Source organism: Camelina sativa, chromosome 12, assembly GCF_030686135.1.
Source record: "Camelina sativa cultivar CO46 ecotype springtype chromosome 12, ASM3068613v1".
In the NCBI taxonomy this organism is placed as follows: domain Eukaryota; kingdom Viridiplantae; phylum Streptophyta; class Magnoliopsida; order Brassicales; family Brassicaceae; genus Camelina; species Camelina sativa.
Window position 1 is genome coordinate 33251499 of NC_141891.1, and position 13467 is coordinate 33264965.

At 35.1% G+C, this 13467-nt stretch overlaps 2 protein-coding genes and 3 pseudogenes across 2 annotated transcripts; 3 read left to right on the plus strand and 2 right to left on the minus strand.

Annotated features, from left to right (window-relative positions):
- The first annotated feature begins 595 nt into the window (after window positions 1-595).
- LOC147932970 (uncharacterized) lies at window positions 596-2163 on the plus strand (annotated as a pseudogene).
- Window positions 2164-2190: 27 nt separating this feature from the next.
- Window positions 2191-4038, plus strand: LOC147932971 (uncharacterized). Its single transcript, XM_087477235.1, has one exon. It carries the CDS (start codon window positions 2191-2193, stop codon window positions 4036-4038), a length of 1848 nt encoding a protein of 615 aa, XP_087333361.1.
- A 535-nt stretch (window positions 4039-4573) lies between these two features.
- LOC109128045 (secreted RxLR effector protein 161 pseudogene) lies at window positions 4574-5305 on the plus strand (annotated as a pseudogene).
- Window positions 5306-9056: 3751 nt separating this feature from the next.
- LOC104733039 (protein PLASTID MOVEMENT IMPAIRED 15-like) lies at window positions 9057-11249 on the minus strand. The gene is made up of 2 exons (XM_010452659.3): window positions 10952-11249; window positions 9057-10748 (listed from the first exon to the last, which is right to left on the minus strand). The coding sequence occupies exon 2, from the start codon at window positions 9903-9905 to the stop codon at window positions 9147-9149; it is 759 nt and encodes a 252-aa protein (XP_010450961.2). The 5' UTR covers window positions 9906-10748; window positions 10952-11249; the 3' UTR covers window positions 9057-9146.
- Window positions 9996-10628, minus strand: LOC147932972 (protein PLASTID MOVEMENT IMPAIRED 15 pseudogene; annotated as a pseudogene).
- Window positions 11250-13467: the final 2218 nt, after the last annotated feature.

The window sequence follows — 13467 nt, forward strand, 5'->3', positions numbered from 1 at the left end:
AGTAACTCTTCTCAATGTCACTTATACACTATAATCGATCTAATTAACCATAATTGGATTAGTTCTTCAATTGCAGGTTTGTCTCGGGTGATTTCGAGAACTTATCAGGTTGGAGTTCCGAGTAGGTGCTGGTGTGGTGGAGAGATTATGACCTACACCTCAAAGACAAAAGAAAATCCGTATCGAAGATTCTACATATGCATTGTGGGTATGAAGTTAATATACTTTTATCTGCTCTTATTCCATCAAAATTTATTAAATATTGTTATCAGAAAATGATTTCAAGAGAAGAAGGAGAAACACATGTTCTGTTGAGTTGATGATGCTCTTCTAGAGGAGATTAAGATCGTTAAAAGCAAACAGAACCAACTCTTAGAGGATTTCAATGATCTAAAGAAGATGGTGATGGACAATGTGGAGCTCCAAAAGGAGATGATGATCCAAGACCCTCCATTGTTATTTCTTAGATTATTATATAAATATCTATAAATATCTTCGCTTATGTTATATTTCCTATTGTAAAGAGTCTTGGTCCTCAAGTCTAGAATAATCTCTAGGGTTCTTTGGGATTGTATATATACTCTTGTAAAGATTAATGAGAAGATCAACTTCGACGCCTACCACATTGTTATGGTATCAGAGCGGGTTTGAAAAAAAAAAAAAAAAAGAAAAAAAAAGAAGAAATAAGAAGAAACAATGACGACGGGAGAAGATGGTGACAAACAAATCGCACTCGCGAAAGGCGGTGCAAGTGGGGACAAAACACGGCGGTGGATAAGGCTACACTCTCACCGATGTACCTTCATCCATCTGACGGACTGGGGAATCTAATCACAACGGTGCAGCTAAGGGGAGAGAACTATGAAGATTGGTCCAAGCATGTGCGGAACGCCTTGCGGACGAAGAGAAAGTTTGGATTCATCGATGGCTCTTTCACCAAGCCGTTGACGGAAGAGGAGATAGAGCAATGGGAGGTCGTAAACTCAATGGTGGTGGCGTGGCTCATGAATACTATTGAACCCACGCTTAGAACCTCTGTTTCCATGGTTGATGAAGCAAAGGTTCTTTGGGATGACTTGCAACTGCAGTTTTCTGCAGGAAACAGACCACAGATAGGTGAAATTCGGGCAGCCTTGGCGAATTGTCGACAAGGAGGGGATGCCGTAATGGTATATTTTGGGAAGCTCAAAAAGATGTGGGATGAATTGGCCATATATAAGCCAATTCGGACATATACATTTGGGGAATTGGCTGCTCAACTGGAAGAGGATCGGGATGAAGAGAGACTTAACATGTTTCTCAACGGCTTGGATGATGCTCGTTTTGGAACAGTACATTCTACAATTACGAGCTTAGAACCTCTACCTAAGCTTTCTCAAGTTTATCAACGTATCATCCGGGAGGAGAGACAACAAACGGTGATAAAAAATAGAGAGACAAACACCGCAGATGTCGTCGGGTTCTCGGTGGCAGCTTGATCACGTTGCAGTCGTCCTTACGGTGAACCTTTTCGTGAAAAGGATGTAACATGTACTCATTGTGGGAAGTATGGGCATGCACAAGCCGATTGTTTCCAGTTGAAAGGCTATCCCGAATAGTGGGGAGAGAGAGGGCGTGAATTTGGTGAACGCGGCAGAGGAGGTGGTGCTCGCGGGAGATTTGGTCGTGGTGGTGGAGCGTTTGGAGCCTCTGGTCGTGGAAGAGGCAATGGAGGTCGTGCGAATGCCATACAAGCACCACAGCCGAATGCTGTTCAAGCAGCTTATGTTGGGAATATGAAAGTGGAGCTTGATCGGAGTGCTTTCCCACAACTGACAGATGACCAGTGGAGCGCGGTTGGACAGTTCGTCAACACAACTAAGCAAGATTCTGTTGACAAACTGACTGGTAAGAAAGATAATGTAGATTTTATTATCGACACATGAGCTTCTCACCACATGACATGGAAGCTGGACCTTTTGAGCAATGTTTGTAATATATTCATGCTCGATTGGATTACCAGATGGTGATAGAGCAATTGCCGTTAAACAAGGGGATATTTGTTTAGGGGGAGATTTGTGGCTTCAGGGAGTTTTATATCCCCCACAATTGCAATGCTCTTTGATATCTGTTGCTAAGTTACTTAAATTGACAAAAGGTTCAATGATGTTTACTGAAGATTAATGTGTGTTGCAGGACCGTACTTCGAAGATGCTGATTGGCGGTGAAGAGTATGGAGGGGTCTATGTTTTTCGAGGTGTTATGGGGACTCAAGCTCATGCAGCATCCAGTTTAGGAGCAAGAGACTTATGGCATTGCCGTTTAGGACATCCATCTAGTAGGGTTTTATCGTTTTTATTTGGTTCTGTTGATGTTGGAAAAATTGTGGAGTCAGAAGTCATTTGTGACGTATGTTTTCGAGCTAAACAAACTCGTGATTGTTTTCATGAAAGTTCTAATAAAGCTGCTGAGTTATTTGATTTGATTCATTGTGATGTTTGGGGCCCTTATCGTACTCTTTCCTCTTCGGGGGCCGCATACTTCCTTACTATCGTAGATGACTTCTCCCGAGCTGTTTGGATTTATCTTCTTCACAAAAAACGTGAAGTAGCAGATTCTATTAAGAAATTTTGTACTATAGTTGCTAGACAATTTGACAAAAAGGTTTGTGTGGTGCGGAGTGACAATGGATCTGAATTTATGTGCTTAAGGGGATTTTTTGAGAATGAAGAAATTCTTCACCAAACATCTTGTGTTTATACGCCTCAGCAAAATAGTCGTGTCGAGCGCAAGCACCGTCATATCTTGAACGTGTCTCGATCTCTCATGTTTCAAGCAAGCTTACCAATTCGATTTTGGGGAGAATGTGTTATGGCGGCTGCACATTTGATCAATCAAACGCCATCTACTATCGTTCATGGGAAAACTTCTTATGAATTACTATATGGATCGGCACCTCTGTTTGATCGTCTCAAGGTGTTTGGATGCTTATGTTTTGCTCATAACAAGTCACGTGATAAGGATAAGTTTGGAGAACGGGGTCGCAAGTGTGTGTTTGTGGGGTATCCATATGGTCAGAAAGGATGGCGAGTCTTTGATATCGAGAAGGAGGAATATTTTGTATCTCGCGACGTTATCTTCCATGAACATTTATTTCCATTTGCAGTATCAAGAGAGTCACCTACAGCTCCGCCACATGCCACAGTGATAGAGGATGTGCGTGAAGATGATTTTGTGAGTTTTGACAAGGAAGGATCGATCGATCCTCCTGCCGGATCGACCGATCCGCATGAATCGTTGATTGTGGATAAAAGTGCAGAAGATGATGGACCGACCGATCTCACACCACGATCGGTCGATCCACTAGTGGTTCCACCTTTACCATTGGATACAGAGACTGATCGATCTAAGGGGGAGACTGATCGATCTCAGGGGGAGACTGATCGATCTCAGGGGGAGACTAATCCATCTCAGGGGGAGACAGATCAATCTAAGGGGGAGATTGATCAATCTAAGGGGGAGACTGCTCGATCTCAGGGGGAGATTAACCAACCTGTGTTGGTTTCTGATGTACAACCAGAATTGGGAATTGGAAAACGTCGTAAGCAACCTTCAGTTAAGTTGAATGACTATATTCTGAACACAACACAATGTATAACTGACCCCTCACCACACACTCCCACTTCAGCATCTTCACCTCCAGGTACGGTCCTCTATCCGATTTCCAACAATGTTACATGTGATCGTTTTTCGGATAAGCACAGGGCTTTTCTTGCGGCAGTTACTGCTGCAGTGGCACCAAAGACATACGCTGAAGCTGTTCAAATTAAGGTTTGGTGCGAGGCAATGGGTTTTGGGGTTGATGCTCTTGAATTGCTTAATACATGGTATGAAACTGATCTTCCCCCGGGAAAAAAGCACTTGGGTGTCGTTGGGTTTACACCATTAAGCATCGTTCTGATGGTTCTATCGAAAACTATAAAGTACGTCTGGTTATTCGAGGGGATCAACAAATTGCAGGGAAAGATTATGAAGAAACTTGCTCATGTGCCAAGATGACTACGATTCGAGTGTTTCTTAAAGTGGTGGCTGCAAAGAATTGGGAGGTGCATCAAATGGATGTTCACAATGCATTTCTTCATGGTGACTTAGAGGAAGAGGTCTACATGACATTACCTCCAGGTTATCGAGGATCGGGTCCAAATAAAGTTTTACGCCTTCGTAAGTCTTTGTACGGATTGCGCCAGGCACCGCGATGTTGGTTTGCCAAACTAACAAATGCTTTACTCGAGTATGGTTTTGTTCAGACATATCCTGATTACTCATTATTTTACTTAGAACTGGAGATGTGAGGCTATACGTTTTAGTCTATGTTGATGATCTGTCTATTGGTGGCAATGATTCAAGAACTATTTCTCGGTTTAAGGAGTATTTGAGTGAATGTTTTAAAATGAAAGATTTGGGTCATCTTAAATAATTTCTGGGTATTGAGGTTGCGAGATCTCCGCGGGGTATCTATTTGTCTCAGCGCACATATACTTTGGATATTATCAACAAATGTGGACTGTTAGCCTCCCAGCCATTTGAGACACCAATGGAAGAGAATCATCGGTTGCAAGTCATTGAAGAAGGTCCATATGCTGATCCAGGGCGATATCGTCGTCTTGTCGGACGCTTAGTGTATCTCACGGTTACATGTCCTGATCTTACTTATGTTATTCATATTCTTGCACAGTTTCTCAAGAAACCGCAGGTCAAACATTGGGAAGCAGCACTTCGGGTGGTTCACTATCTTAAAGGCTGTCCTGGACAAGGGATTTTGTTGACTGCTAATACTGATCTTACACTCTCTTCTTATTGTGATGCTGACTATCAGACCTGTCCTCGTACTCGCCGCTCATTGTCTGGTTATGTTATACTTCTAGGTGGGTCTCCTATTGCGTGGAAAATAAAGAAGCAAAAGACAGTTTCACTCTCTTCTGCTGAAGCAGAGTATCGGGCGATGCGTTACACGACTGGTGAATTGAAGTGGGAACATGAACTTCTATCCTACTTTGGGGTTCGACATGATACTGCTATACCACTTTTCTGTGATAATCAAGCTGCTCTACATATTGCAGCAAACCCTTTTTTTCATGAGCGTACTAAGCACATTGATGCAGATTGCCATTTTGTACGAGACGCACTCAAGGCTGGGCTTATTGCGACCTTCAAGATACACACTTCCAACCAGGTTGCTGATATTTTCACTAAGTCTCTTGGCGGTCCACCATTTTCTTATCTTTTGCGCAAGTTGGGCATTCGGGATCTTCATGCGCTAACTTGAGGGGGAGTATTAGGGACCATTGTATAAATATCTATAAATATCTTCACTTATTTTATATATCTTATTGTAAAGAGTCTTGGTCCTCAAGTCTAGAATATTCTCTAGAGTTCTTTGGGATTGTGTATATACTCTTGTAAAAATTAATGAGAAGATCAACTTTGACGCCTACCATATTGTTACTCTTCTAGAGGAGATTAGGATGGTTGAAAGCAAACAGAACCAACTATTAGAGGATTTCAATGATCTAAAGAAGATGGTGATGGACAATGTGGAGCTCCAAAAGGAGATGATGATCCAAGATCCTCCATTGTTATTTCTTAGATATTGGGCTGTGATTATGAACATGAACCTCTGTTTATATTATTCTTTGAATCCGTTAGTGCAATGTAGAAAGCGTATATGAGAGATTACCCTTTTGGAAAATGAAAGACACAAAAAAATCGTGTTACCCGACTTCCACCGTTCACGGTGGCAATCCTAAGTGGCCAAGCTTGCATTTTGGTCGCTTAAACCAAACTATAACCAGTAGACTACGTCCATTTTTGCAAGAAGTTTTGTAAGCATGTTGTAATGGCTATATTCGTTAGATTTGCTTCTATCTGTTATTCGATTCGATTTGGTTCAAAATTGATTATTATCAAAAGCGAAGTAAATCATAAATACCTATAATTTAAATAGGCGGATATCCGCTCTGATAATTACATAATCCTAAATATAGTTTTACTATTTTTATATGTATTTTATAAATTTATTAGATAAAGCCTGCGTTATTATGTGAGTAAAAAATTAAAAAAATATTAAAAATAATTAAGTAGTAATATACATGTTTTTAGATTTTATCTTGTAACATTTTAATATTGAATATGAACATCTCAAATTTCATTTTAATACTCTCTCAGTTCCATTATCTAAGAGTTTTAAGGCTTTTTTTCTATTTTATAATATTTTTTCAAATTTCTATGTACAATTTTTATTAATATATTAATTTATGACTATTTGAATTATGCGGTATATTTTCCTATTGGTTGAAGTTTGAAAGGATCCAACCTTTTTAAAAAAAAAAATAATAAATAATAAATATATAAACATAATATAATAAATAAACTACAACTAGTGGTCCCATACCCACTAGCCATCTAGCCACAATCACAATCAACAGCAGAAATAACCAATATACATATCCAATAAATAACCAATAATAATCCAATAACCAACATTAATTCCAAATCATAAACTAATGATCCAAACAACATATACCAGAGAACCAGCAATCCTAAACAACATTCTAGGACTCAGCTCTAGCAAACTAACATAAGCCAAACAACCAAGCGAACCACTAGAACATCCTCCTCTTTATTGCCTTGATTCCACGGTCACACTTTGCTTTTACCTGCACCACAAACACAAATTGCAATGCATGAGTATTTTATAAACACTCAGTAAGGCAATCCTCCCATCTACTGGGCTATACACACAAGCAATAGAGACATCTCTAACCATCAACAACAATCAGGAATAACAAACCAGGACTCTGCATCGACCGACACCAACATGCATTGACCGACACCAGATGGGGATGCATCGACCGGCACCAGGTTGCATCGACCGATGCTAGATGCACTTGCATTGATCGACACTTGCACTGCATCGACCGACGCATGCTCGACATAACACGAAAATCGTAGGTTTTACGCGCCGTCCTCGCTCTTGCATCGACCGACGCACAAAGTGCATCGACCGATGCAATGCCGAACATCGTGTTTTCCCCGAAGCTTCTCGCCAGATCTTCGTTCCTACAACCACAAAACTCGATCCCAAGCCACAAGAAAGCTTCCTAACGTCCCAAACATCAATCTAACAAGCCTAACAACATATAAGAAGCAAATCAGAGAGATCTCTAGCTTAGATAAGCCATGGTCATGCACTTACCTTTGCCAAGAAGATTATGAACCTTAAACAAGCAAAACAACGCTCCTAGGAAGCTCCTACAACGATCCCAGCTACAGATCTCTACAGGAACAGCCTCAAATCTCCAGAAATCACCAAGAACACTCAAGAACACTTAGGGAACTTTTCTCTCTTTTGTTTTCTCTCAAAAAGTGGCTAAATACGGCTAATGAGACAAAAACTCGAGTTAAGAGTTTTCCTAACCCAAAACGCAGCGTTTAACTTAACTCGTCCGCAGAAAAACCAACCTTGCATCGACCAATGCAATCCCTAAACTGGGATTTCGGTTCGCGGATGTTACAAAGTTTTTTTTTTTTGTCAACGGTTGAAGTTTTATAAATGACATAATATTTATTGTTTATTAATCTTTGTGCATTTACCCAAAAACTCTTATAGGACGGGGAGTACCATTTAAATATCTATACCATCATAATAAACCATATTTTAAGTTTAATTACACTTTTTATTTTAATGCAAAGAACAAAATATTTTATATCAAACACAATTAATACATCATATCAAATTTATTTCTTAGTAAGAATTGAAAATACAAATAAAAATTAACAAAATATAATTCGCAAAAAAACTGAATCAACATTTATTTGTTATGTTGTTACCTCGTAAGTACTAATTTTACCTAATGTCTTAATCAATTTTAAATGAGTGAAATTTATAAAATAAAAACATATATACAGATATAGAGACATTCTCATCAAATAACTGAAGATTCATTTCTATAAATTATAATTTATTTTGAATTATCTTATGTATTGACATATATGCATTACAAAAATACATGTGTTGAAATTATAAAATCAAACATTTAAAAAATTACTAATATTATTAAATAATTTTTTTTAAAATGATACATATTAATATTTGAAATTTTTTAATCTATAATAAATTTCATTGTTAGACATTCAGTTTAGTTATCACATTTAACTATCTATTTGATCGTAAAACCATAATTCACTTCTTATGATTAGAGTTAAATTTTTAATAACAAAAATAATATGAACATCATATGAGATAATATGTATATTGGTTAGTATTTTAAAGTTAACAATAAAAATAATCAGTAAAAAAACCAGTTAACATCCACAAAAATTTTGGAAATCCAAAAATATCCTAAATATTATTCTTCTATATCTCATAATTTTATAAGTAATACTTTTGTCAATTTTCATCAATTAACCAAAAATTCATTTTTACAAACTCATTTTTATATTTTTTTTCAGTTTTCTCATATTATTATATGCATTAAAATCTTTAAAATAAAACATATAAAACTATACTAATACACATCATGTATTGAATTTTTTTTTTTTAAAGTTCATTATTGTTTCAAGGTTTTGTGTACTTACTTACACTAAAAATTTATATTACAACGATAAATACAATTTATATCTGAATAAAATTATGTTAAATAACTTATGTTATCCTTTTTAACATTGTTATTTATTATTTATTGATTAATATACATACTTAATAAATTAAGTTTTTGCTTACACATGTCAAATTTTATTGAGAACACAAATATAACACAATTAGCAAACAATGAAAAATATTTTGATTTTTTGAATTTTTAAGTTTATTCTCTCTCATAAGCTGCACTGCTTTGACTCTTAAAAACTTTTTTGACATAGCCAACTGTAAGACATGAATATATCTAGAACACACAAATCATATAAAGATCCTAACACACTGTCAAAATAAGCACACACTCCATGTTCACAGTCCCAGTGCCAGTTGAGCTACTAGAATGAGTCTAGTCCATTGTTAGATACGGTCATATGCACAAGACTGAACAAGAATATGAAACATTTCATCGATTTACTTCTTAGGAAATCTAACAAATATAATTGTTCTCACAAGTCAAAAAATGATTGTTACTTTAACTTCTCCGGGTTAAAAACTTGGCCAAATTCGGAACTCTCTTCTTCTTCTTGATTACAAAGAACGTTGGAGTCCCTGCAGGTGAATATCTTCTTGGCTTCCCTCGTTGTACTGGCGTGAGTTTTCCAACTGGTTTAGGAGAAAGATAGCTTTTGGCTTCAGGGCACTGCTTAAACTTCTGAATCTCATCCTCGACCAATCTCTTCGTTGACAATGACCTTTCCATCTTAAACGCTTCTTTTTCTTCTTCCACTTTCGTCATTCCACTCTCTCTGATCAAAGTTTCCGTCTTCATCAAAACCGCTTTCGTGCAAGCCTTGACTGCTTCAACCCATGCCTCTGCTGCTGCGACTTTTTTCTCTGCGGTTTCTTCTGCTTGAGAGGCATGTTTAGTCAAATACTCGTACTCAAACCTCGAGATTGTGATCATTGCACAATGCTCAGACTCCATTTCTCGACTCTTTATTGTGTCTTCTATAAGAGATTCAAGCCTCTCAAGCACTAAAGCCTCTGCGGTTTTCGCATCCTCATGCTCATCCAACTTGGAAATCAATTCTTTTTCCATTTCGTCTATATCAACTTTGGCTTTCAGTGTTTCAGCCTTTGTAACCATCTTCTCCTTTTTGAGAAGAACCTCCTCTTTCCTTGCAGCATTTCTGTTTTTCTTTAACTTCTCAAGAGAACCAACTAAACTGTAAGCAAGTGAGCTAATTCTCTCCTCAGCGATCGATACTGCTTCCAACTTAGTTTTCGCCATAACTATCTTCGAGTTGAGTTTCTGAATCTTAACATCACCTTTCCTCAAGACTCTATCTAGGCGAGATGCTTCGTCTTTCACTTGACTAACTTAATTCCTCAAGACATCCATTACCGTCATAACCCGAAAGAGCTCAGCATTAACAGAACCAAGTTCTTCCTTTTTCATTTCAGTCTCTTCTGTTACTTCTTTCAAAACCGATAAATTAATCTTCCCTCTTTCAAAAGAGCGGTTTGATCTCGACATACTATTATCTCTCCTATGAACTCTCCTCTCCATCTTCTTGACAAGCTCAAGCTGTGTTTGCAACATCTCAACATCTGAACTCGTCTCAAATAACTCTTTCTCAATACCTTTAGCTCTCTCAGCTTCTTCCAACATTTCCTTGATTCTCTTATTCTTTTTGACCAACAAATCCAAAACCTCTTTAGCTTTCTCTTCTCTCTGCCTTTCAATCTCCTCACATTCCTTCAAAGCCTCGACCTTTCCCAATTCAGCCATCAAATGTTCCTCATTCGCCACTTCGATTTCTTTCTTAAGACTCTCCAACAATCTCAAATCCTCTTCCGTTTTTAAACTCAATTCCTCAACTTCTTTCATTGCTGCACTTCTCTCTCCCAATACAGATGCTACATCAAGCTTCACCTCACTCACTTCTTCTTTCACAGCCTCCAAAACTCTCATTACTTCCACATACTTCTCCTCGATCCTCAAAGCTTCCATACTCTGCACCACGATTCAACCTCTCTAATAACCAATGTGAGCTCCACTACTTCTGCTCTCTTTGTAACCAAAAAGTTCCCTTTTTGATTTGTGCAGACCCCTCCAACAACTGAAAGAGCACTGTTTACAAGAAATTTATCAAAAAAAAGATTCAATCTTTACATCACCCAAACGAGGATTACAGTCTTACAGACACATTTGAAGCAAACCCATCTCAATTCTTCAAATAAATACAAAATCCACAAATATTTCAAACACAAAATTCGAAATTTCTAGGCAAAAAGGGCATAAATAAAACTAAAAGTCGTTTGAAGGAAAAGTACCGGTGAGTGAGAAAGAAACGATTGCTGATTGGTAGAGATGATGAAGCTGATGATAGATTTGTTCTTATCATTTTGATATTCCTCTGAGTAATTTATGACGATTGGTTTCTTCTGGGAGGCTTGGGACACACTAATCACACAAGTAGTTTTCGCATAATAAATTTATTTTTGTTTGTTTTTGAAAACTAATTTTTATGGTTCGGTCTTTTTAAAAATTGTATTTTTTATGAAAAAAATAATTAAAAATACCTATACTTTGAGATGTTTAAATAACTTTGAAATACAGTATCATTTAAATGCCAAAGTTTTCATTTACTTAATAATCTATATATACATTTTTTAATACATTTATGAAATAAATCCTGAATCTCATACTTATTTACAATCATGCCATTAGTATTAATTATTAATTTATTTTTTGTTTAATTAATTAATATTAAATTTCTATTTTTTGAAAACATGATTTCTTATCCTAAATAAATTTACAAAACTAGAACTACTAGTTTATCTCATATATACTATAGATTTTTAATCATAGTTTTGAACATTAACTTATAAATTATTTAGTATATGTACTACAAAATATTACACATATTATAACACATTCTTAATTCCAAAACAAAAAAATTAAATACACATAAAAATATATACTAACATACTATATAGGCATATACATATGTTTAATTTTAGATAACAAAAAAAATCTAAAATTTTATATTATATCTAATAATAAATTTAATGTAATTGGATTATAAACTTTATAAAACGTAAGAAGAAGAAAAAAATTCTAAATTAATTAGACAACAGTTAATTAATTGAGAATTTGAAAATTAAACAAATTAAAAATTATTTAAAATATAATAATTTATAATTTAGTCCTGCGGTGTACCGCGGGTGAAATCCTAGTATATATACATTTTCCAAGTACAATTATAAAATAAATCCTGAACTTGCCACTTATTTATAAAACTGCCATTGAGTTAATTTTTAAAAATAAAAAACGGATTGGGTTTGAAAATTAAATATTACTAACAGATCAGGGTCCAAGCCCATTTCATTTATACATTAGACAATTATTTTTGGGCCCGAACGAGCCCAATTTTTTTTTCTTTTTTTTCCATTGAATTGTTTTTAGAAGCTAATATATTACTAATATTAAAATTTTCAAACAATACTAATAAGAATCAATTGATGTGTTACATAATAAGAATCAATTAATCGACTTGCACACCTCTAAATACAAAAGTCTTACATAATATAGGAATAAAACAACAAATAATACAAATACAAATTATATTATACTCATATATTTTAAATTTATAATATATTATGTAATACTATTATCTTTATACTGTAAATGAAATAGAAAAATTTAAAAAATAGTTTATTTGTTGACTAAATAAAATTTAATGAACATTAAAGATATATATAATAAACCACACCATATAGTAAATGGATATTATACACTACATAATTATAGTTAATTCAACAAATACAAAAATATTATTTACATATATATATGTAATATAATCAATAAAGATTTTTTTTTTTAGTTTTTAAACGAAAATATATCTCCGCTGTGTACCGCGGTGAATATCTAGTTAAATAGATAAGTTTAGTTCACTTTGCCAGTTTAGCCATACCCTTAAATCAACTGACGGAAAAACTAGTAGGATTAAATATTTGTTTAGAATTTTCCTGTTAGTTTACAAGTTGCTTTACTTTAAAAGTCGTTTTGGCAGATTAGGGGATCGAACCTAACACCTCCAACATTAAAAAGAAATTAATGTCTAGAACCGATATTAGCTATGAAGAAGAAGGTGATAACAATGGTATTAAAGTTAAGAGATACTAGATTTTAAACCGTGGTACACCACGTACATATGATTTTATTATTATTTATACTTTATATTGTATTTATTGTTAAATATTGGATGTTTTCTAAATAGAGGAATAACTAAATTTTCCGACCGTTTGTGCGGCTAAATGTTTGCAAAAGATTCAGAGATATAATATGTTCAATACACAATAGAAAGTGTGGTTAAATATATCATAGTTTTGTTTCCATATTGATTATGCTGAATTTTTTAGTTGGAATAATATGTAAAATATTTAGGAAATAAAATCTGTAGTAATGCTATTTTTAGAAATTTGTTAGGGATTAACTTTGTAAATAAGTTTTTAAATAAGTACAAATAAAAGGATAGAACCCAAAATGTACTTAAAAAATGTATATATAGATTGTTCAAATTAACAAAGGGATATAGGATATTTTATTTCTTAAATTCAGTATTATCTTCTTAATGGATAACTTTGCCAGGAAATGTTTCTTGAAACGTAAAAATTCAAAATAAAAAGCTTAGTATTTGTACTTTGCGTGATCAAGTTGAAATGTAAAAAATAGATTGTAATATTTGGCATGGGATGCTTTCTTGTAAAAGAATGGAATCTAATGGTTTTAATTGTCTCTACTAGGGGATAACCCGTGCTACAACACGATATTTTATTTATTGTTA

What these genes read in the sequence shown, in the direction of transcription:
- LOC147932971 (XM_087477235.1), top strand. Translation starts at nt 2,191, where the DNA reads ATGCTGATTGGCGGTGAAGAGTATGGAGGGGTCTATGTTTTTCGAGGT.
- LOC104733039 (XM_010452659.3), bottom strand. Translation starts at nt 9,905, where the DNA reads ATGGCGAAAACTAAGTTGGAAGCAGTATCGATCGCTGAGGAGAGAATT.